We start from the raw sequence: 25,167 nt of genomic DNA, 5'->3' as shown, positions 1-25,167 counted from the left end.
TATAAAACAAGGAATGGCAAACTATGTGTAATCAAATTGAAAACAGGGCTTTCGGTTAGCATGGACTTTCCCATTAAAGCCAGGTTTACGAACTTTTTGGGTGGCAGATGCTTAATTTAAGAAATGCTTTACAGCAGAATTATCAGAAAGCATACATACATACAGAACTAAGGCCACAGACTAAAATTGCGGCTTCCAGGATGTCATTCATCTTGAGTGTCCCAGTACAATTTCTTTAAGCAACTACAGAGTCCCCAAAGAAATTATCCGGCCATTGATTAGACAAACCACCTGCCTGGAATTGAGGGGGGAGGGGAAGAGGAAGGCATGGAAATGGAAAATCTTTCTGAAAGAAATCAGCAGTCACTGATTGCTTTGAGGGAAGATGTGGATGGGCTCGTGTGCTCTTGGAGTCCCAGGGAGTCTATATATCATAGTGATGAGGTTCTTGGTCATAAACTCACAGAGAGCAAATGAGACAGTTTAGTTGCTTCTTTCATTTGGGTAATAGTCTTCTACTCCATATGAAAGCACACTAGAGTACTTTGCTTAAGCCTGTTTTGTGTAGGATAACTTATCAGAATACTTGCAAGGGAGGGGGTGAACCCAAAACACCTGCCACATACCTTCATTGTGTATATTTTCACTCTTTTCCCATGTTACATAGCCTTATTTAAAAATGAAAAATGTTGGTCTACTCCCCTGGAAAGATATCTGTTCCATCACTTAAGGGTGCATAACAGCCTGCACCAGAAAGGAATTGAAGTTTGCAAGGGATGTTCTTCTAAGGGCACTTATTCAGATGTCAGTTCTGTTCAAAGAAGTCAATAAGCTGAATGTGCTGAATGTCTCACCTGAAAGATCCTATTTAAAAAGCCACATAGACTTTTGTTAATATGGCAGGTAAGGAACAGGGCGACATACAGGATTTTGCAGAATTTGTCATTTGAATTTTTAAGCTAGTTTTGTAAGCCGCTGTGAGAACGCCTGTGTGCAATACAAGTGCACAATTTTAATAAGGGAAAACAAATGTCTGTGAAATGTAAACCAAGAAGCTGTAATCAAGAAGCTATATATACTTTTGTCATTTCATATCTATACAGCCAGTCCTGTGCATGCAAACTTGAACAGGTTTCACTGATTTCAGTGGAAACTTATATCCACAAAAATGCCCTTAGGATTTCAGGCTAGTATGGCAATAAAGAAAACAAGTGCAATACAACTTCTTGCAGTATTATTCTTGTTTGTTCTGTTTATCTCGAGCCAAGTGCCTGGATAATGTGCCCTTGCACCTGAAAACTGCCATTGTCCAGGCAGCCTGGATCCGAGCCCTCTTAAGAGCTGACTAGGTACAATTCAACCGCGTGAGACATGGGCTTCCTCTGCCCATACTCCACACAATCTTCATGATTGCCCACCCCTCCCACTGTAGACCTTCCTCTTCCTGCCTATAGCCTGATCAGCAGTGTCCCTTGCACAAGCAAGGACTGCAAGCAGGAAAATGAAGGGTTAGAAATCAGAAGCCTGAGCCATGGACAGATATTCATATATAAGGATCTAACTTTTGGGAAATAACTGGTGGATGCCAGTTAATTCTGAAATCCCACTTGTGTGGGAAACTACAAAAGTAAAAAAAAGAAAAGCTGACTGCCTGAATTAAATAATGTGGGGATCGACTCACTCTTTAGCCAAAACAGACCCCAGTAGAGTTTAAAACAGAAATACATGCAACGTTTGCAAAGTGTGGGGAATATAGGTTGTTAGACCTGTAAATATCCCAGTGTTAAGCACTGATAATGTGCTTCCCCACCTCTACCCATCTCAAAGTGAATAGACTACAACCTTAAGTAAGTTTAAATGCTTTACTTACAGTAATCAGTGGTCTCACCCATGCATCATTGAATGCTACAGCAGAAACAACATTGGTAAGGTATTATTGGTTATGAAATACAGAAGTTTGGAGCCTCAGCCTCAGGCATCTGCTAAGTTACATAGTTCAAAGAGGGAGGGGGAGAGAGAGAGGGGGGAACAGGAAACAACTTTTGCTTCCTCCCTCCCCAAAGGTGAGAAGTCACGACCAATCTGAGTCTTCTCTACCAATACAGAACTTTATGATCCTTAACCCCTTTCTTACTGCTGAATATGTACTGTTATGTTTGGCTGTGTTAATCTCCCACACTAACAACCCAGAGAAAGATGCCCAAACAATCTGGGATAGTAGAAGCACTCATTTTATGATGGTGTCACTAATACTTAGCTCCATCTGGAGCTATTTACTATCTTAAAGCAGGGATGGGGAACCTGTGTCCCTCCAGATGTTGTTAGACTGCCAAATCTCATTTAACCAACTTTCATTTCAGAAGATGACCATGGGCAAATGGCACACAATGGTCCCCACATGGAAGCTGGTGAACAGTGCTCACCTGCATCACCAATAAGTACAAAATTTAAAAGGGCTCTTTAACCTCATACATATTTACTCAAAACTAAGTCCTGCTATGCTCAACGGGACTTGCTCCCAGGTTCTGCACCTACACTCCTGCACAGCTGCTATCTCGTACACTGGGAGTAAATATTCAAGCTTTGACTGGGTCTTCTTGGTAAATGATATAGATTCTTTGAGAATGAAAGGAAATTATAGGAGATGGTTTGCCACAGATTTTGCAATTTTATGGCAAAACACTGTGACAGCCAAGTTACTGGGACAATAAAGAATCCCCACAGTGATGTTAAAATTCCTGAATTCAGCAAAAGTAATATGAACACTCTTTCCTTTTTGTGGAGGCAAATCAGGATAAAAATCTAATAAACCTAATCATTTTACTTAAGCCGCTTGAATGTTTTCGAACAATGTTACAAACACACAAATACACACACACACACAGAGAGAGAGAGAGAGAGAGAGAGAGAGAGAGAGAGAGAGAGAGAGAGGAACTGCTGACAAAGTCTCCCTTTCCTGATTGCTCAGTCTTGGACCCTAAAACTCACCCCTTGGCATTTTGTCTCATGTTCCAGTCCCACACTCATTGTCTTTTTCCACTCTTCTCTTCATTCTCTCCCCCACGTAGCAGATCACGCTCTGTTGAGTCATCTCTGCCCCACAGCCCCCATTTGCCCTGTGACGTGTTTGTCCCAGCTCTGACGGATGCAGTCTCTGCACCCCACTCCTTTATAACGGAATCGCCTCTTTTAATCCAATAACCACACGCAGGCCCCCAAACGAGCATAGGTTCAATAAGAGCGGGAGAAGAAGGGAAACAGCATCTGTGGCAGTGGGCTGGGTAGTGGGTTAATCCAGGACAAGGGCCTTCTGTTTTGCTGTTCCTGATCACCTCCTGAAAGAATTGCTTCTCCCTTGAGAGTGGAGCCCTAGGTAATTCTCCCACTGAGAATGGCTGATGCTCTGGCTGCCTCCATAGCTGTAGTCTCACAGAACCATTGGGAACAGGGTGAAATAGAAGGGAAGGCACCAGTTCCCCAAAAGTGAGGAAATTCAGCCTCTTAGGGAAAGGAAGATGTCTGGCTTCCCTTCTGTGCTACACAGGACCCTGGATGTGTACAGACTAGCCTGAAATTCTCGTAGGACTGGAGCTCTTTGCAATTGTGCCTGTCCCTTTAAAGAAAGGGAAAGCTGTTTCTCACATTCTGCCTCTGTGGGTGAACACAAGGTGCTGGGACTGAGCTGCTTGATGCCAGATCAAGGGAAAGTAGAGGCAGAGCTCAGAGGAAGAAGGGAGAAGAGGATATCTGCTGGAAAAAGAGGTGAATTGGGGGTGAGGATAAGTGAAACAAAAGGGGGGGAGTTGGGAGGAGGTGATAGTTGTGCCGGGAACAATGCCTGTTTTTGCAAGGGTTGTGAGTAATCCAATAAATCTAACTTGTTACTGACGCTAGTCTGGGAGTTTAGAAATTGGCTGTGTAAACTCAAATGTCACCTCCGGCAACCTGCTTTTGCTCAAACTTTAGAAGCTGATCAACAATTTCTAAGGAAATAGTCACTAATGATGGGGTGGAGGGAAAGGAATTACCAAGCCCTGCTTGGATGCCCCTGCTTATGTCAGCTAATTGGATCATACTTTACTCTGATTCTTACGGAGACTTAAATATTTATGTCACACAGAAAACCTTTCATGGACATTCTTGTTTTGATCAAAAACACACTTTTCGATTCCATGTTAAATGTAGGTTAGCTGTGAAAGCAAAAGTAAATTCTGAAGGAATGGGGGGAGACAGACTAAGGTACATTAACTGTTGATAATAGTTCTACTCTTTTCTGTCATTCGTTCATGTGAGCTATTGATTTTGTTGGATTCTATTCACACTTTAAATCTTCTAGTGATGAGTTTCTTTTAACGGCAAACTTGAGGCAGACCTTTTCAAGGGACAGAAATGTCATTCTTATGAAAATGAGAGCTACGCTTGCAAAAGTGGCAGAAATGACTTCATTTCTGACCTTCATTCTTTGAGCAATATTTTAATTGTTTTGTGATACTGGTTTTTGGTTAAGGAAGCGTTGGCTCTTTTTTAACCAAAAAAGTAAATGTGCTCACCACTGTATACTATTTTAAGCTGCTTTTTTCATATTCTTGAGGTTTATGGAGAATTCTTTGATTTTGAACTGACATTTCGGTTTTATCATCTATAAGAAAGATTTAAATAAAGTGACTTTGTTTCAACCAAGTTTCTAGCCGACACTTTGATTTTTAGATTGAAATATTTGTTTGGAGATGTTACAATGTTTAGGAAATGTGTGTGGATTATCTGAAACATAAAACAGGTTACATCTGAAGTAGCATAATCATATCAGGATGAACTGTAGGATAAGACAATCATGTTATTTTCTGATATGGACTCAGGGTTGTTGGGGTTTTTTTGCCATGTACAACTGATATGCATAATATGTTATTACCTTTTGTCTAGCTCTCATGTTAATGAAATAGCAACCCAGAGAAGTGTCAAGAGGCTTCAACATGGCTTTTCATGTGGCGGGACTGATTGCTATCATTGTGTTCTACCTGGCTATCCTCTTTGTTGGAATATGGGCTGCATGGAAAACCAAAAACAGCGGTAATGATGTAGATCGTAGGGAAGCTATTATAGTTGGCGGAAGAGATATTGGCTTGCTGGTTGGTGCATTTACCATGACTGGTATGTTCCTCTCTTTCTACCTGTTATTCAAGTGTCTACATCCTTCCTCTGACATGAATTTAAATGTAAAGGCACAACTTCACAGTGCTGTTTAGCTGCCAGTAAAATTGCGTGCCACATAAATAGTTCTGACAGGAAGGCTTCAACCAGTTGCTTCTGAGTAGTCACACTGAGAACTGTACTCTTGTGTGTTTTCTTTTCACCTCTGGAAAATGCACCCCACTGGGCTTACTGAATAATGCAGTATGAACAGGTCGATATAACCATGATTTATAGAATATTCCCCCCTTGTTGTTTGTTATAAAAACTAGCTAATGAATGAGTCGCATCTCCTGTTACCTTCACAATATCCAACAGGAGCCAGAGCAGTTTATCAATGCAGCATGCATCATATGTATATAGCTTCTGAATATTGCAAGGAATAGGACAATCATGTTGCATATAGGGAAGGATCAAAATATCATGCGACAGATGCCATTGTAGGTGCACCAAGTTAAATCTAAACCAAACGTAGCCATCAACTACAGTAGCGCTTCACAAAGAATTTCACTGGGCCAGCCTTATTATAATTTAACCACATACTGTAATTTGGGATTTCACATGCTGATCTTCAAAGCAACTTAGGCAACATATTTTCAGTTAAGCCAACGTAGCTAAGTAGTTCTTGCAGTTCAATCTGGTACATGTTTCCTCAGAAGTAAGTCAGACTCTGTGTCATGGGACTTAGTCCCAAGTGAGTCACACCATAGGATTGCAGCCTTCATGTTGCATAGATATCAGAAGAAAAGGATGGGTCAATATACACGTCTACTTTCCTATACACAATGTCAGGCCACGTTGACTCCATGATGACATCATCAGAGAGGGCAAAGGAGCCGAACGGTGAGTCATCATGCACCAAAATGTTTAAAATGTTTGTGGCTGGGCCTTCAGTTACAAGAATTGCCAAGAATTGCCAAAGATTGGTGCAAAATGGCATGAGATCTGAAATGTCCCCACTCTACTTGTTATAAAGGGCTTTGCTTCAGAAACAAGATAATTCATTCAAAAGAAAAAACATTTCAGTTCCAAATTTGATTATTCTTTCGGTGTTTTCTTCCCTTCTTTGTTCAGTCAATTTCAGGTTTATGATTAAACTTGTCCAGCACTGATTTGCAAATAAGTGCATAACTTCGTTGAATGAATGAGTTCCTGTTGATTTCGTTGGAATTTTCATTCAAATACAGGCTAGGTTGGGGTTCAGATTGTAACTGGGGAGGGGAAATAGTATATCAGTTAAAGCAAGAAAAAGTCTGCCTTCTTCCACCATTTTGATTAAAGAATTGGAGCCTTTATTCTCCTTTTACTTCAGGGTGTAATTATTGCTCATGATTTGAAAGGCTGCCTATTGTGAACAAAAATTCCAGAGTAGCGGCCACATTAGTCTGTGGAAGCAAAAACAACAAGGAGTCTTGAAGGCTAATCAATTTATTGTGGCATTAGCATTGATGAAGTGGAGAGTCGCAAGACTCTTTGTCTAAAAGGTTAGATTCTGGAGTCATGCACCCGGGGTCCTCAGCCTTTTTAGGTCAAGGGACACATTTTAAAATCTAGAAAACAGTTGTGAACACCACAAAATACCCATTTCACAGAAGAAAAATTGGTGATACTTTGAACAACAACACCTCAAATAGGCAAAGCATACACACACATGCCTCACAAATGAAAGAAACACAGACCAGAAAAACAGACCATGCTTCCACAACTAAAAACCTCCCCTGGATAACTTAAATTTTTAAAAATTTGGGAGGGAATAGGACCTTGGTGTATGCCATGGGAATTTCTAAGGTTTCCAGGGTGTCTACAGCTGCCACATTAGAGAACCCACTCATACACCATGTAAAGAAAAGAGAACATTTGGTAGGGTTATAATTCCCAATTCTGCTAGCATTTATACTTTTGCAGTGTAAGTAATTATGCACTGATTTTTAGTGTGCAAATTGTAAAATACCGGCCAGGGGGATGTTTGCTGATCTGTGTTTTGTCAGCCAGGAATAAAAGGTTCTAACATTTCAAAGGAAACTAGATGCAGTTCTGTCAACAGAACTGATTGCCAGCCGTGAAAACGATGAGAATTTTGCAGGCAGTTTCGTCAGGAGAAACACCAGCTGTCTACTGTGATTAGTGATGTTAATAAATATTTAGAAAGTGGCAAAATGTGTTCAATGATACCTATAAGACAAATAAGACTGCAAAACATCTAAATTCTAGAAAAGAATTCAAAGCTAAATGTGTCTGTTCACAAAATGCAAACAAATCCTACTGGCAGGACTAAGAAGAAACAACACATTTAAACAGATTTAGATGCAAGGAATAACAAAACACATTTAACTAGCACTGCATATATAATCGTTTTTCCTAGTATTAAAAAATCTCATCTCCAAAATAAACGAACTTCCTGAGTTTGGAATTGATTGCATTCCAATAATATACAGATGCATACTTTTGTCTACACTTCAGCTACACATTCTGTCTACGCACCCAAGATAGTCATCAAGCTTGTTCTTAGATTGTTGTATTCTATTTGCCCCACAAGCCAGAAGCTGATCCACAATAGACCCCATGGACTCTAATCAATAACAATACAATCCTATGTGTTTACTCTGAAGTAAGTTTCACAGGGTTATATCCAACTAATATATTCAGAGTAGACTTTTGAGATGAATGCACCTAAATTAGTCATGTCCTTTAATGTCAATGGGTAGGGCTCTGCGGAGGAGACTGGCATTGGAGACAACTCTCTGTGTTAAACGGGACTTAAAGAGGCAAAAGATTGCAGTCTGTTTCCTTCTCTCCTTAATTACATACCCTTTTGCATAGTTACATGTATTCTTCCCTTTAGTTGACTGAATTTGTAACTTTATTTCAACATAAGATTCCCTAGTTTTAAAATATCCTGAATTAAGATTACCAGGGGTGGGGAAAGACCGCCTTGATATTAAAATCAAAACTCTGCCATTTGTCGCCCCAGGAAAAGCTCTTAAAACCAGATGAAAGACAGCTCCAGATTCAGATACCTTTTTCTATTTGCTACGTTTATATCCCAAATACCAACTGTGGGTGTAAGAAATGGGCTCTTAAAGAAGGCTGGGGGGGTTGGGGGGACATTAAAAAAAACTGTTTTGTTTTATATTTGCTGAACTGGGCTTCTTGTGAGGAAGAGTGAGGTAGAATTGTAAATAACTACTACAACAATATACAATGACTCTCTATATGGCATAATGATAACAGCTGCATGCCTCTGGCAATGTAACCGTGTTGCATAGGAGACAGACTGTGGCTTGTAGAAAACCTGGGCTCTATTCAGAGTCTCTGAGGCAAGCATGCAGTTCAGCACTGCTTAAGGGAGATGGAATAATCTTAGTGCATGGATTGTGGGAGGGATGAGTAAATTTGTCTGAAAGTGACTTGGGAGTCCTTCACACTGACAGGAATGTTTTGGCAAAGTATTGAAATTGGCTGTAAAGCGGGTCTGGTATTTGATAATCCTACTGTTGAATAGATAACAATAAAGTTGTGGGGTGAATTCTGAGGTTAGTCATACTCAGAGTGAAGACACTGAAATCAATCTACTCATGTAACAAATCCACTAATTTGAAGCGGTCTAATCTGAGTATTACTTAATAAGGCATCACCCTAAGTGATGGTGTTCTTTAGTGGATTTAAAAAAAAACAACCCCAAACACCTCAGATGTGAAGTGAATACTGATAAAATGAAATCAACCTGAAGAGTCAGCAGTTCTCAGCTTCGGTAATAGGCAAAATCACTCAGCAGATCATGTCTGTGCTTCACATAATAAAGAAGATTAAGAACCTCCCCATATATCTATCACACACACAAAAGATTTTTAGCGGCATTGACCATCTGTGCCATCCCATTGCATTTTCTTGACAGGCAACCATGCTAAGTACACAACAAGCTTCTCTGCCATGACCACAAGCAGAGCAGATAGCAACATGAGTTTTGCTATTATTTTCCCCTTGCAACTCTTCCATTGTGGGGAGATTGGTAGCATGTACGGAATTAGTATTGGGATACATGCTTCACACAACCTCTGCTTATGTCTGTTATCCATCACTAAACCACCAGAAACATGGTACTGGATGAATGCTTTATTGCAGTGTTTCCCAACCTTGGGCCTCCAGCTGTTTTTGGACTACAACTCCCATCATCCCTAGCTAGCAAGACCAGTGGTCAGGGATGATGGGAATTGTAGTTCAAAAACAGCTGGAGGCCCAAGGTTGGGAAACACTGCTTTATTGTATCCCTTTCAGTCTGTGGGGATTTTATCCTGCAGTGAGTCAGGAACTAGGTGGTGGTGTGCAGTCTGATGATAGACCAGCAATTGCCTTCAGCGAGATCACAGGAAGAATATCACATTATATTATGATGTTATACTACGTCAAGCTTTGCTTCTAGCTTACATCACTCTACACTCTGCTCTCAAATCTGGCTTTGTCTTTCTAACTACCCACATGTTGGGGGAGGGCACCCCACCCATTTGCCATCTCACACAGATCCACTTCCTTTGTTCCCCCTAATGGCCCATCACCAAGGCAATCACCTCATCAGGAAGCTAGCCTGGCTATTCCAAGAACTAGAAGGAGACCCAGGCAATGGATCTCAGCATACAGTCTACTCCTCCCCCACCAAACTCATAACAATAACATATCTGTTCTGTCTGTGAGCTGCCTAAGAGCACTCAACACACACACACCCCATTTGATGGAGACGCCACTGAGAATCAACTCATTAGCTGCTCAGGAGAGAGCTACATCACAGATGCTACCATTTCCTCTGTGTGTGCAAGCAAAACATATGAGTAAAGCCAAAGCTTAATTCAGTCATGCATCTGAAATAAAATAGCAAATGACGTCAGGATTAACACATGGGTGGGTGTACTAGATTATTACAGTTTACTTCTCTCTCTCTCTCTTAGTTATCTCTAGTTCTGTAGAGTAGCTACTGCTGCAGTCCCAAGCCACTTACCTACGAGTAAGCCTTGCTGAATTCAATAGAACTGATGTCTTAGTAGATGTGGCTGAGTCTGTGCTGTAAATCTACTATGCATTCTTTAGCCGAGATGCGATTTTTCTTCCTCTCTACGATTCTGTGTTTGATGCACAAATAAAGGGTGTTGTTTCTCTTTTTCCTATGACATGCTTTAACGCTTATCTCCATTTCTTCAGCCACCTGGGTTGGAGGTGGTTACATAAACGGGACAGCGGAGGCTGTGTATGTACCGGGCTATGGACTGGCCTGGGCCCAGGCACCCATCGGATATGCACTTAGCCTTGTCGTAGGTAAGCTGGAGTTATGACCCAAGCCAATGTCAAGTTTAATTGAAACAGTATAGTTAAAGCTTAAGCTAAGATGAATTGTTTCACTGAGCCCACCAGCGAGAAGACTGACTGTCTCCTTGTTCCTCTTTTCATTAAGACATATTTCTGGGAATTGGGCAGGAGGGACTCAGAACTTGAGACATGACATGGGACTTATGTTTAACTGGCCTGCAATAAGAGATGGGGCCTCTCCAGACATCAGTTTACTTGTGCATTCTTGATGATTTCCTGCTCGTGATGATATTGGGACAGTAAGACTCATTCCCACTTTTAACACTGTTTGGGGCAGCCACACTTCTTCAACCTGAATCAGTGCATAATCTCATAACTTCCTGTTGAAATCCTGTAACTTGTCATGCCACAAATGTTTCGGTTTATTTTTGACCGGTTTTTGTTGCACTATAAGACAGCAATAATGTGATAACAAGACCCTTGCAATGTGTTCTTAAACAAGACTGCTGTTATATTGCAGGTGTATTCTGCAACTTTGTTCTTGTCTTCTTTAAGAAGACATTGCAGGGGTCTTGGAGAGGAAGGGAGCTTTAATACAACTGTCATAGGTATTCTCTGCAATGTGTACTTTTTTTCACTACACCTTTGTGATGATGAGTAAGGCTGCCAGCAACAAAAGCCAATCCCATGACCAGATTGCCATTTCTTTGGCAGTCATTAGTAATGGTGCATTGGACAGTTTATGATGGGTAGAGGGGAAGCCCTAGTCTGTGCTTAGACACCAGTTATGTTACTCACAAGCTTAGTAATGTAACAGCATATTAACACTGCTAAGCACCATCATCATTATTTGGTTGCCTCCACCAAACTAAGGAATTCATGAGAATCCAAAATCTTTTCAGTGCTTTCAGCACTTCACAAAGTTAACATTTTTGCTTGCATCCTGAGACAGAATGCAATTGGGCATAATCTGAATTTGAATGGTGCAATGATTTACTTCATTCAGGTCTGTATCAATGGCCCTTAAGGAAGGAACTGTTCCAGAGTCTTGAATATGGGAGGGATTTTCCTTCTTCTCATCTAGATGAAAAGTAATTTGCCATCAATACATTCACTTCCCCCTGTGTGAACACGATGTTTTCTCTCAGAGACAAGAACAGGAATCATCTGCCTATGTATGGTTGTGAAACATGCCCATATGTTCAAGGTGGTACTTACAATCAAAAGCTCATGGTCCTCTTTGCTGAATCACCGCCACTTACCAGAATGGGGGTGGGGCAAGGCAGTGGGGAGATCAGTGTGGGGCAAATGCACTGGCTTGGCCCCACCAGTCCATTTGCACCCCACTGACCTTCCTTCCTGTTCACTCCTTTCTCTCTCCTCCCAGCAGTGACTCAGCTGTCAGGAGGTCAGGTGAGCACTGCAACCCCAAGGCACCACTACTGGTCCGCTGAATATCTGAGGTCTTCTATTAAATGGAAAAATATATTAAAATAGTGCAGAACCACAGATTTTGATTGATTACTGGAGATGGGGCTTACATGGAACCACGCAAGCATGAGATCACTTGCTATTATTCATGTCTATTGTCTTTCTCATGTTTGTTGCTTCAGGTGGTTTGTTTTTTGCAAAGCCCATGCGTTCCAAAGGCTATGTGACAATGCTGGACCCCTTTCAGCAAATTTATGGAAAACGAATGGGAGGGCTTATCTTCATACCTGCCGTAATGGGAGAAATGTTCTGGGCTGCAGCCATCTTTTCTGCATTAGGTAAGGAATACTATGTCATAGCATGGAGCCGAGAAATCCAACCACTGGCTCAAGGACAACTATTGAAAAGCCATCAATACAAATGCTAACAATCCATGTGATATAGAGCAGTGGTCTTCAGCTTTGAGCCTCTAGATGTTGGAATACAACTCCCTCATCCCTGATGTTTGGCTAAGCTGGCTGGGCAGAATGGGAGCTGAAGTATAGTAATATCTGGAACTCAAGCCTGAAGTACACTGGCATAGAGAAATGTATAGCTAAACCCAAATGCTCACCATAAAATCATGTGACCCTAGTCATGTGGTGATACTTACCGTATTCATCAGAAAACTGACTGCAAACAAGAACCATTATTATTTATAGTAACATTTGAGAAGATTCATCATGAAAGGCTTTAGCTACCCAACTTGTTTCAATATTAAAGAGATTACATTGCAATTGAAAATGCTCTTGTTGATTTTAAGCAATTCAGCCTTTGTAGTGAAGAGCTCAAAACACAGCAATGATATCTTTCATTACTAGTGTTTGGCTATTGTACTTTGATTACCATAGAAGATTTCATGGGAATTTATTTTTTTTCATAATTCTGCTGCATGCAATGAACTGGGACTGATCAAATAATGTAGAATACATACAGTGGTACCTCGGGTTACAGACACTTTGGGTTACAGACTCCACTAACCCGGAAATAGTACCTCAGGTTAAGAACTTTACCTCAGGATGAGAACAGAAATCGTGTGGCAGCAGGTTAAGAACGGTTTCAGGTTAAGAACGGACCTCCGGAACGAATTAAGTTCATAACCAGAGGTACCACTGTATATCTTTTAATCTGAAGTAATGATGTGCAATGCAATCCTATACAGATCTACTCCAAAATAAGACCCAATGTGTTAAGTAGAACTTACTACCAGGTAAGTATGTGTAGGATTGCAGCCTTAAAAATCTAGGATCCAGTTTGGTTGGTAGAGCAGCTAGTGGCATGTCCCACATATGAAAGAGTTAACATGGGATATGACTACTACATACCTAAAGCATTGTCTGTGCACACATAAACCTGTGTATGTGCTATGTCTGCCTTTCATATTTTGTATAAAGAGTGTGGGAGAGTGTGTTTTTATCATGTGTGTTTGCACTTCTCTAACATGTGAAAAAGATCTTTTTTCAACCGGTAGTAATGAAACTGCATGATGCTTTCCATTGAAACTTCATGTACAAAATTATTGTCTAGAGTTTTTAGTATGAAATCACTGAATTTCAGTCCCTGGTGGAATTTTGTATCTGAATGTTTTTCATTCTGTTGCAAGAACCAAGTTTGATAGCTCTTCTAGCATGGGGGGGGGGGAACCCTTCAGATGGATTACTGTAAGTGACCTTTGCAACTTTTGCTACTTTAAAAAGCACACACACACAAACCCCCATCAACTGCACATATAAAGTTGTTTGGTGTTGCACTCTTTTAAAAATAAAATAATCAGCCTTCTTTCCAACTGTGCTCTGATTAGCTGGAAATCAATGGGGAACTTTTTAACCATAATTTTATTGCAAGTGCTTAAGAGTCTGAGAATAACTGCATGCTGAGGTGATGGAAGCTGAGTGGCTTAAACAACTTTCAGGGAATTTAAAACGTGTTCTTTTTATTAAAAAAAAACACAGCTCAAACTTAATAAAGGTTTTCTGTGGCTTCACAATGAGAAAGCGAGCACTGTGAATGCCTTTCAACCTGGTAGGCTCATAAAAGGGCAGCTTGCAGACTAGGAGCTAGGTGGAATTTATCAGTTATGAGCGCTAAGGCAACACAATGCATGGCTGAAATCAACTCTGAGATAGGACCTTGGAGAGCAACATACTCAAGTATAAGCTTGTTGGTCCTTCCAATCCACTTAGTGCATGAATGCTCAGAAAGACTATTGCAGATTTAAAACCACAGATAAAACTGACAGATCACCTCAAATGCAACATTTTAAGCGGAGTCAGGTAACCCCACTATTCAGCGGCAAGCCATCAAATGCATAACAATGAAGTGCAGTGAAATTGAGCCATAGTATGCATGACTGTATAGTGCCAAAGAAAGTGAACAGCAAGTTGTCATGTGAAGCCTCTCCATCAAAGAGAGGCTATAGGAAGTGTAGCTGCCATATAACATTATTGAATGTCATAGGAAAAGATCTCTTCTGGGTGGCTAGATTTTTTTTAAAATTCTAAATCTAGTTATCAGATCACAACTCAAGAGATCCTGTGGGTGGGTGGGTAGGTTCTATTTCTGATGGAATGATCTCCCCTCTTCCCCCACCCCAAATGCACTGCTCTGAGAGCTGACCACACACACACACACACACACACACACACACACCTGATGGAGGCGAGGAAAAGGGGGGGGAAGCAGAGGGACTAACTCCCTCTAGCACAACTATTTAGTTTAATCTGGCCCAGACTTTTGACTTACAACCCCAAATCAGATCAGAGCCTACCCCTCTAGGTGTGCCTTTAGCGTTTTATCTCAGAGACTGGCGCTGCCTTTAAAGTTTGAGTAAAATATGTCAGCATACGTTGAACACTTTTGCCTCATAGTGACTTTGTGCAAGTTTGGAGAGTTTTGTTGTCACAGAGCTCAGGGTTCGCCAGATCTTCCTTCTTCCTTTTTACCTGTGTTTTCTTCTCACAACTCTACAGGCAGGTGTCCCTTTTTCAAACAAGATAGTTTGTGGTGATAGTGCCTCGTGCAGTTCTCCTGCTTGGCCTAGAGAATTTTCACACCAGCGCTGAATGCTTCTAATCATGGCCAGTGGAGACTTTGACAGTGGTAGTTTTGAGAAAATACCACGTGGATATATTTTCAAGAAGCAACCACTTTTTTTTATTAAGAAATCATGTACCCCAGACTTCTGAAAAGACATAGTTGCAGAATGAACAAAATTGCAGAATGCACAAAAAGTATACATTTCCTACAAAAGATTAGACTATTTCTGAATCTGTCTTAAAAGATTCCAGCAAGCAATAGTGTTGTTTTAGAAACCGGGGGAAACTGAAACACATTGAAAAGGGCGTGCATTTCTAAAATAGGTTTGTTTCCCTCCCTTAACCCCAACCTCTGCTGCAGGTGCCACCATAAGTGTGATCATTGATGTCAATATCAATATATCAGTTGCTATTTCTGCCCTAATTGCAACTCTGTACACACTAGTGGGTGGACTTTACTCAGTAGCCTATACTGATGTGGTTCAGCTGTTCTGCATTTTCTTTGGACTGGTAAGTTTCTGTATAATATTTATGTGTCTGAAACGATGGTTGTCTTGCAAGTGCTTTATTTAAGCCTGAATTGTGAGAGATGTGCTGCACAACTCTGTGGGTGGGTGGAAGGAGGGAATAATGTTCTCATCCGTCAAACTGTACAGGTGTAATCATGATTATAGTATCTGTAGTATGTGCAGAAGGAACATGCCTTGTTCCTATGCAACATTTACAGTTTTAACTGACTCCTATTGGTTAAGAAAGAACCAGAACCAAAGATGCTTTGTGCCCACCTCTTTACAACAACAGGATAACCTTACCCCAATAGCAAAGCTTCCAGTTTGAATACTAGTACTGTTCCCACAATGTTTCTTAAACTTGGGCCCTCAGCTGTTATTGAACTACAACTCCCACCATCCCTGACCACTGGTCTTCCAAGCTAAGAATGATGGGAGTTGTAGTCCAACAACAGCTGGAGTCTCAAGTTTGAGAAACACCGGACTCTTTGTGATTCCCCTGTGAGCCTTAAGGCTGGACTTGTGTGTGGTGCAGCCCATGAAAAGTAGTGGTAGACACAGTTGTCCTTTGACAAGAGTGATTACTAGACCACTGCTCTGTTCCTACACAGAGCCAGTGTGGTGTAGTGGTTAAGAGCGGTAGTCTCGTAATCTGGGGAACCGGGTTCGCTTCCCCGCTCCTCCACATGCAGCTGCTGGGTGACCTTGGGCTAGTCACACTTCTTTGAAGTCTCTCAGCACCACTCACCTCACAGAGTGTTTGTTGTGGGGGAGGAAGGGAAAGGAGAATGTTAGCAGCTTTGAGACTCCTGAAGGGGAGTGAAAGGCGGGATATCAAATCCAAACTCTTCTTCTTCTTCTTCTACACTGGATCCCTATTATGTTTCAGGCTCAAATCAAGAGGCTGGCTTTGACCTTATATATTTTTGACCATTTATATTTTACAGACATTATATCCAAAATTAACCAGAGCAACATCTTAACTTTGTGTTTAATGCATGTGGGAAGGGTGCACAGAGAAATGTCCACATTCTTTCCCGCTGGAAACTTAGCAGAATCAGAACCCAAGTATCTTCCAGAGATATTGCATTGCCATTTGATTTTGGCTTGATGTTTTTTCGAAGGGGAAAATTATTGTTTTTATTTTGTTGGGTCTATCATTTTTAAAGTTTGTTTAGTTCATTTATAACTTGTGTATGTGTTTTGGTTGTAAAATACTGCATAGTATGTCTTCACTTCAGAAAAGAATATCCTACACAATACATTCACAGGTCTTTATCAATCTCATTCAACGTAGGACAGGTATTATACCTGCCCTATAAGCTCAGCTTAGAAAATATCCTGTCTGCAATATACTCATTTTATGTTTCCGTTTGAATCTGTTGTTACCTATGTTCTGTGCCAAATTTTATTTCTGGTTGAAAGAAATCCTGGTACTCAGAAAAAGTAATGCCTGTATTTTCTTAGTTAACTGTTAAAAAGGAAAAGGAAAAAGAGGGAGAGATTAATTAGTCAAATATTGCTGCTATTTCTTCATTATTTCTTTAGTTCCCAATTTTGAATGATAGCTTCTCTTTTATTTTAGTGGATCAGTGTTCCATTTGCCATGTCCCATCCTGCAGTGACAGATATTGGATACACAGCTGTACACACTGTCTTTCAAGAGCCTTGGCTTGGAAGCATTAAAAAACCTGACATCTACAAGTGGATTGACAATTTCCTCTTATTGGTGAGCACTCCTGTGACAAACCATGGCCTGCCACTCACAGTCTTACTCTACAAACTCTACAGTTGCAAACCAACTAAGCAAGAGATGCTCAATAACTGCTTTTTAATTATCTAACCATATGTTGAAGCAAACCACACCCCACTTAACAATAATCATGCATTAATGTAGCAGCTTTGAAAAAGTAGACAGACACCTCTGTTGCAGGTGACTTAGGAAACTCTTATTATGATTGGACTGGCTGGATACTGAGGTACATTAGATGACTGAATCTGTAATTAAAGGGAGTTGGAAGGTGGGATACCAATAGTAAGGAGGAGGAAAATGGTGGCACTTGATAGATATTTGAAGAAGAAGAAGAAGAAGAAGAAGAAGAAGAAGAAGAAGAAGAAGAAGAAGAAGAAGAAGAAGACTGGGTTAGAGAATAAGTTAAAGAAGCTTAACAGTGATTAATGCAAAATGATTTCCAGTTCCAGTTTCCATAGCATCTTGTATGAAGGAGGCACGCAGGATAATAATAATAATAATAATAATAATAATAATAATAATAATAATAATAATAATAATATAATAATAATAATAATAATAATAATAATAATAATAATAATAATAATAATAATAATAATTTTATTTATACCCCGCCCTCCCCAGCCAAGACCGGGCTCAGGGCAGCTAACAACCAATAATAAAAACAAATTGATTAAAATACAATTTAAAAAACAAGATTAAAATACAACATTAAAATATTAGGATGCAGCCTCTTCACAGGAGGAGAAAGGAAAAAGAAAGATGGGAAGGGAATCAAACTGATTCTAAGCCAAAGGCCAGGCAGAACAACTCTGTCTTACAGGCCCTGTGGAAAGAAATCAGATCCTGCAGGGCCCTGGTCTCATGAGGCAGAGCGTTCCACCAAGCTGGAGCCAGAGTTGGAAAAGCCCTGGCTCTGGTTGAAGCTAATCAAACTTCCTCTGAAAAATATATGCGATGAACAAACAACGTTCGTGGGATTTCAAGAAGCTCTGTGAAAGGTTGAGGAGTATTGTAAAAAAGAAAATAAGATTGGGAAGGTATATAAAAAGGCAGTATTAAATTTAGGAAATGTGTAACTAAAATTTAATTACGGGTGATTGGCAGATAAGCTGAAGGAAGCCCATAATATATAATTTGTGATAAACTTTTGGTATGGTATCATATGTATAATGTAGAAAACTAATAAAAACTTTTATTTAAAAAAAGAAGCTAATCTAACTTCCTTAGGGCCCGGGACCTCTAGGGTGTTGCTATTTATGGACCTTAAGGTCCTCCTTGGGACATACTGAGAGAGGCGGTCCCGTAGGTACGAGAGTCCTAGGCCGTGAAGGGCTTTAAAGGTCAAAACCAGCACCTTAAATCTGACCCTGTACTCCACCGGGAGCCAGTGCAGCTAGAAAAGCACTGGGTGAATATGCTCCCATGGCAGAGACCCTGTGAGGAGCCTCGCTGCAGCATTCAGCACCCGCTGGAGGATAGAATGGAAAAAGAATGAGGGAGCAAGGAAAGTAGACTGGTAGATAATTTGAACAAGACTGGAAATGAGCAGGGTTTGGGGGGGGGGGGAATGCTGTGTTCGAGAAGAGAGTTTGTACACACCATAACAGGGTACACTATGTTTCTTGAGGCTTGCCACATCTCCCTTTTACAAGGGATCTCCTCTCTGGGATTACGCTTTGTTCAGAAAGAAGAGAGCACAAGTCTTCCTGATGTTAAAAGACTGAGGAGGTGACCTTTCCTGCTGTGTTTTTAGCAAGTGTGGGGTGCTGAAAATTTGCATCAATGTTCTCCTCTGATATTGCTCTCTAGACACTTGGGCCAAGGAGCAATGGAACCTGAGCAAATCTAGCTTCATGGGAGCAAACACCTTCTTGCCTCAATCCCACATGTTGCCATCAGAAGAAAACCCTTCCAATATTTGTTTTTAAATACATTTTCAAGCTGAAGGTGCAGCTATTTCATGATTACAGGTTTAAATACTGGGTGAAATCGTTCTGAAATAGTAAAATAGCAGCTTGGCATGTATTCAAATAAACTCAAATGATCTTCTGTTAGTCCAGAAATGATGGAGGGTTTCCTTATTTTTCCTTGCAGACGTTAGGAGGAATCCCATGGCAAGCATATTTCCAGCGAGTTCTCTCTTCCTCTTCTGCTACATACGCACAAGTGTTATCCTTTCTGGCAGCTTTTGGATGTCTTGTGATGGCAGTGCCTGCCGTACTCATTGGTGCCATTGGCGCATCAACAGGTACACTGAGTGTCCAGATTGCCGTTACTTAAAGCAGTGGGTACGAAGGGAATGACCTTACTGCAGGGATGGCGAAGAAATCCAATTCAGTTCTCATTGAAAAGGAAATCCGTAGAGTTTGAACTTTCTGAAGCAATATGCAAAATCAAACATAACTATCCATAGAAATTTGCACGTATCCCAATTTTGCAATGCAGTATTCGGACAATGATCAGGACCACAGTGAGTGGTGAAAGGGATTAGCACTCTCCCTTCTGTTGAAGATGTTTTTTGACCCACCAGGGAAGCTGGTACTGACATCAATAGCAGCTTCCTTTCTGGCACAAACAGCAGCTTTGTAGGTGAGGGGGGAATTTCCATCAGGACCATGACATGGAGGGAAAGGTCCTCTGCGCTGCAGCCTGGATTTGATTCCCCTTGAAGTTCCTTTTTTAAAGCACAGAGAGATGCATAGAACATTTATATTATCACACGTTAAATGTGTGGATGTCCCCAAGCTGAGCCACCTACCAAGCAAAGGCTGAATCGAGGTTTTCTAAGGGACAAATTGTTTATTAAATGTGACCATACATGTAGCAACTAGTTTGAGCCTTAGAAAATCTGTATTCAGCACTTGCCCACACTTGGGGTGGGGATATGGGGATTGTTTGTTATATGTATTTTTAGAAACTGGAAAATAAAGTAGTAATATATATATATATATATATATATATAGAGAGAGAGAGAGAGAGAGAGAGAGAGAGAGAGAGAGAGAGAGGTGGGTGATCTTGGGAAGTTTTTCTTCTCCCCATCCCATCCCAAAATCAGATACATGATAGATAGATAGATAGATAGATAGATAGATAGATAGATAGATAGATAGATAGAGATAGATAGATGATAGATAGATAGATAGATAGATGATAGATTATAAATATAGATAGATATGGACACACACACACACACACACCCCATACTTGGAAATACTACTCTTATAAAAGAAGGGTTAATGCAGAGGTAGATAACATCAGACTCAGGGCCAAGATGTAGTCCTCCAGGCCGATTTATCTGGTCCTCAGTTGTTTCACTGCCTCATTGCTCCTGCCAAAGCAACACCTCTCCTTGCTTTTGCCTCACACCCTCCTTGAGAGTTTTTGCCTAGCTGGAAGGTGTCCTTGAACAGTGACAATGTGTTCTGCTTGTCTGGAAGGAGAGGTGAATTGGTGTAAAAACCTGAATTTTAGGTGAGTGCGATGTAGCCTGTTGTCAAAGGTAAGAATCACATCCATCGATCCACCCAACTTTTGTCTCTGGCCACAACCACCGCTGGCAGTGGACACCCCTGAAAAAGTTTCTCCAAAGTGAAATGCTCCAAATGGGGCTCCAAACGCTTCCCTCAGTGCAGAAGTCAAAGCTTCATTCGTGCTGATCTGGTCATAATACTCGTGTGCTTGCATTACAGATTGGAACCAGACAGAGTATGGTGATTCAGACCCCAAAGACAACTATGAAGCTGACATGATTTTACCCATCGTCCTCCAGTACCTTTGCCCAGTGTATATCTCCTTCTTTGGCCTCGGGGCAGTGTCTGCTGCTGTCATGTCATCTGCCGACTCTTCCATCTTATCAGCGAGTTCCATGTTTGCCCGGAACATCTATCAGCTTTCTTTTCGGCAAAGTGTAAGATTCACTATTGCAACCACAGTTTCGTTCTGCGATAGGATTAGCCATGCTGCCAATAGTGACTGGTGGCACAATGAACACAGAAAGAAAAATGAGCACTTAATTGTTTCTGAGCTGCACAAAATATATGAGCAGGGCTTTTTCCCCCCAGCTTGAAGTCACTGGAACTTAGTTCCAGCACCTCTCAGGTGGGTGCCATTGCCATTCCAAGAGAATGTGGGAGGTGCTGATTGCGACCTCTTTTTTCTAGAAAAATAGCTCTGGATATAAGGAACCTACAACGGTAGCTTCTGATGCCCTGAAACTCTGGGCTGTGTGCAAATGCCTTCCTGGTTCTACCCACAAGGAACAAGGGAAGGCAATTCAATACCTTGAGCACACATTAAATTGGTACACAAAGAAGCCCAGATTTTCTTGGTATACTCAGTGGTTGTATATTCTGAGCAATGATCCTCTGCCTCGGTTCAAGCTACTTGTTGAAGATGATTCACAATCCTCCCTTGTCATTTTGCTGTGGCGCTGCACTGAGCTAAGTCATAGTTTGGCTTAGTGCGTCTTCCAAATCTGGGATCACTGTTTAGGTCTCTCCAGATTAACCTCAAACTGCAACCAATGTTTGTTCTATTGTATACAGCTCATGGTCTGTGATATTTCAAGACCTGTTCTTGACTTCAGTAATATTAAGTACCATGTCCTACAACGGGATTTCCTCTCCAAAGCTCTGTAGTCATTGGAGATTTGAAGAGTGAACTTGATAAATATCAGAATCCTTTCAGGTCAGTTTGGTTATGGATGTCTCAGATTCAAGAGTTTTTTCCCGCTAATCACGTTAAATCTATATAATTCTGTCCTTTATGGATATTCCTGTAAGAAAACTCACTGGTAGAAAACAATGTTTTGTTCCTTTCTTTTACAGGCGTCAGACACAGAAATAGTCTGGGTCATGCGAATTACCATTTTTGTGTTTGGAGCAGCAGCAACAGCAATGGCCCTACTAGCTCAGTCGGTTTATGGGCTCTGGTACCTCAGCTCTGACCTGGTTTACATCATCATCTTCCCCCAGCTCTTGTGTGTCCTCTTCATCAAAGGAACCAACACTTACGGCGCCGTTGCAGGATATCTGTTTGGTGTCATACTACGAATTACTGGAGGAGAACCGTATTTGCACTTGCAACCCTTGATTTTCTATCCTGGTTGGGATCAAGAACAGCAAATTCAGAGATTCCCTTTTAAAACATTAGCCATGCTTACCTCTTTCTTCACTAACATTGGAGTATCCTATCTGGCAAAATACTTGTTTGAAAGCAGCACTTTGCCACCCAAATTTGACTTCTTGGATGCCATTGTTGCGAAGCATAGTAAGGAGAACATGGACAAGGCCACTCTTGTGAAAAGTGACAATATTGTTTTAAATGAGTTGGCCCCTGTGAACCCTCGGCACAGTTTGACTCTAAGCAGCACCTTCACAAACAAAGAGGCCTTCAGTGATATCGATTCAAGTCCCGATGTATCCGCAGCAGAAGATAATTGACAACGGCCCAACGGAGGAGAGAGATCGCTTTCACATCCCCCACAATGCAACAGGGTATGCAACAAAGGGAGATCAGAGGCGTTTTAGTTGAGGGAGAAAGAATGGACAGGGAACAAGCAAACAAAAACCACTGCACAACCCTCTTCAGCTCATTTCTAGGAATAGTCTGTGGAATAAATTGTTGTGTTTTACGATAAAATGCGCTGGAATAGAATAAGTTGCTCTACTAGCATTCGAATGAAGCCAAGTAACTTAGTATTTGGGAGGGGAATGTTTGAAAATAAAAAGATTAAGTAACTTTTTTATTTTAAAATTACTTTTATTCAGGTACCTGAAAGAATCAACTATAGCCATAATGAATGTTCAGCATCTGGTTCGGAGGAAGTGTAATAAGCAATCCCTACTACAGATGAGCAGAACCTCCCATGCAATTCATTTGTTGCTTGGTTGTACCATTTCAGTGTGTAGGACAGTACTGAATGTTTCAATTAAACTTGGAAATGAACTGTGAATTGGAAGGGCAATTGGAGAGGCATCACTCCATTGAGTTTGGGTCCATCTGGTTTAATAATAATAATACTAATAATTTTATTATTTGTACCCCACCCATCTGATTGGTTTATTCAGCACCTCAACTGCTAGGCAGTCCTCCCCTGCCAATCCTCCATCCCAAGCAATGAAAACCTTAATTTTGCAAAGGGAACATGAGCAACCAACATCAGGGACGGTTCACTACATAAGGAAGGAAGCTTGTGGTGCCTCCTTCTAACTGAAACTGGTGTTAAGGAGTGTTGTTTCCCGCTGGGAATTAGGGAGTTTATCATTTTCTCCCTTCAAATTGAATTGGGAGGTGGGGGGACAACCAGTGGCGTAGCGTGGGGGTGCAGGGGGGGCCGGCCGCAACAGGCGCAACATCTGGGGGTTAGGGTTAGGGGGCGCAAATCCATGGGTTAGGGGGCGCAAATCCACAGGTTAGGGGGCACAAATTACTTGCCTTGCCCCGGGTGCTGACAACCCACGCTACGCCACTGGGGACAACGACTAAAATGCTATGCATCTCAGCCAGTATTTGCTGATGAAGATCATGGGTTTCAATTCGTGAAGCAGAGAAAACTACAAATCCCATGATCCCCTGAGGAAAACTATATTTCCTGTCTGCTACTTCTAGCTAAAAGCACCCCTGACCATGGGCCGTGATGGCTGAGGAATGGGAATACAGTGCAAGGCTTAGATCTCCCCTTTCCCTAGCCCACTGATATTCCATTTAGGAGAACAAAACTACATGGAGAGATCCATTCACAGATCTCTTACATAGCACATGATTTGATCCTAAGTCAATCCGATAATGGGATAATGAACTGTGATAATAGTTTCGTTTCAAAATTAAATGATGCAAATTTCCATCCAAAAGTATTTCATTTTTTAAAAACATTTATTAATATCTCGGGAGTTCCAGAAGTTCACTCTGAGAACTACTTCACCCTGTCCTTTATGAAATGGGGGACGGGGACAAATAATGAATTGCTGTAAATGTGCTTTCCCGAGTGTCAAAGCAAAACTATGGATAAGTTGCGGCATTTTTAAGTAATCAGATTTTTTGCAGCTTGGTACATTTCTAGTGTAGCAGGTTCCCACATTTCTACCCAGGTTTATCATGGCTCAGCAATCAGGACTCATCTTCCTGTATCGTATCAGGGAGTATCTTAAGAAGAAGAAGAAAGTAGGGATGTTTTGAGCCTATCACACACTATTTCAAGTCAGGACAGCTGGCACAAGGTAGACGAGAAGGAAGCAATATTTTGCAGTGGTTTCCATATGTTTTCTGTGAAGGCACCCTCACAACATCGATGGCCGAAGGTTCAGAGGGCCTCCCTAGTTGCATAGCCTTTCCTATGGCCATCTCTTAAAATGATTGTACGAGCATACAGTGTTGCACAACAGGACGGCCTATAGCTTTTCACAAATGAAAACCTCGCCATAGCACTGTTCAGAACACCACAAAAACCTGGCAAATGATCTGTAATAATTCTGCTGTATATGCCAGATGGGAAATCTTTGAGCCGATTGGCTGGGTGCACATTTTTGTCACCTGTATCCAGAGATATATAGAAAGAAATGTACAACCAAAGACTGAATGGTAATTCTTGTGCTGAGTTTTTCAGGTGCTGGGAATTTCCAGAGCTGGGAACTGGCTGCTCTTTATGACCTTTTCATATCTTCATGCAAAACATTGAATGCATACACTTAAAAATGTTGGGCCCATCTGGGTCCCACTGCCGAACAAGCTGGGGCTAGAAGTTTCCAAGAAACACTGGCCTGACAGCAGAATCCACATCTGAAGTCAAATCCATTCTGAGGGTTGGGCAGGCAGCAATCTGCATAGTGAGACAGTTCAGAGGATAGAGAATCCACAGGACCAACGGTCCAGATGGAAAGCAGGAAGCAGCTAGGTAGGGCTAGGAACCCCAGGCTGC

The 25,167-nt window shown here is 41.3% G+C and overlaps 1 protein-coding gene across 9 annotated transcripts in view; it reads left to right on the top strand.

Moving 5' to 3' along the window:
• The window catches only part of SLC5A7 (solute carrier family 5 member 7), a 30,350-nt gene extending 6,806 nt beyond the window's left edge, over nucleotides 1–23,544 (top strand). For 2 of the 9 annotated variants that reach the window (XM_081198446.1, XM_081198448.1), the window contains 8 exons: nucleotides 4,921–5,148; nucleotides 10,378–10,491; nucleotides 12,096–12,251; nucleotides 15,349–15,497; nucleotides 17,082–17,225; nucleotides 19,347–19,500; nucleotides 20,942–21,159; nucleotides 22,079–22,910. In XM_081198446.1, coding sequence (XP_081054572.1) covers nucleotides 4,971–5,148; nucleotides 10,378–10,491; nucleotides 12,096–12,251; nucleotides 15,349–15,497; nucleotides 17,082–17,225; nucleotides 19,347–19,500; nucleotides 20,942–21,159; nucleotides 22,079–22,693 — 1,728 coding nt within the window. In that variant the 5' untranslated portion in view covers nucleotides 4,921–4,970 and the 3' untranslated portion in view covers nucleotides 22,694–22,910. Of the gene's footprint in view, nucleotides 1–667; nucleotides 904–1,214; nucleotides 3,763–4,920; nucleotides 5,149–10,377; nucleotides 10,492–12,095; nucleotides 12,252–15,348; nucleotides 15,498–17,081; nucleotides 17,226–19,346; nucleotides 19,501–20,941; nucleotides 21,160–22,078; nucleotides 22,911–23,020 lie in introns of those variants that run through there. The other 7 variants (XR_014009199.1, XM_081198449.1, XM_081198447.1 and 4 more) reach the window with 7 other exon arrangements.
• Nucleotides 23,545–25,167: the final 1,623 nt, after the last annotated feature.

Source organism: Podarcis bocagei (assembly GCF_964188305.1).
Source record: "Podarcis bocagei genome assembly, chromosome: 6".
Classification (NCBI taxonomy): Eukaryota; Metazoa; Chordata; class Lepidosauria; order Squamata; family Lacertidae; genus Podarcis; species Podarcis bocagei.
Note: the sequence above shows the minus strand (reverse complement) of the source record. Positions and strands in the feature narration are given on the sequence as shown.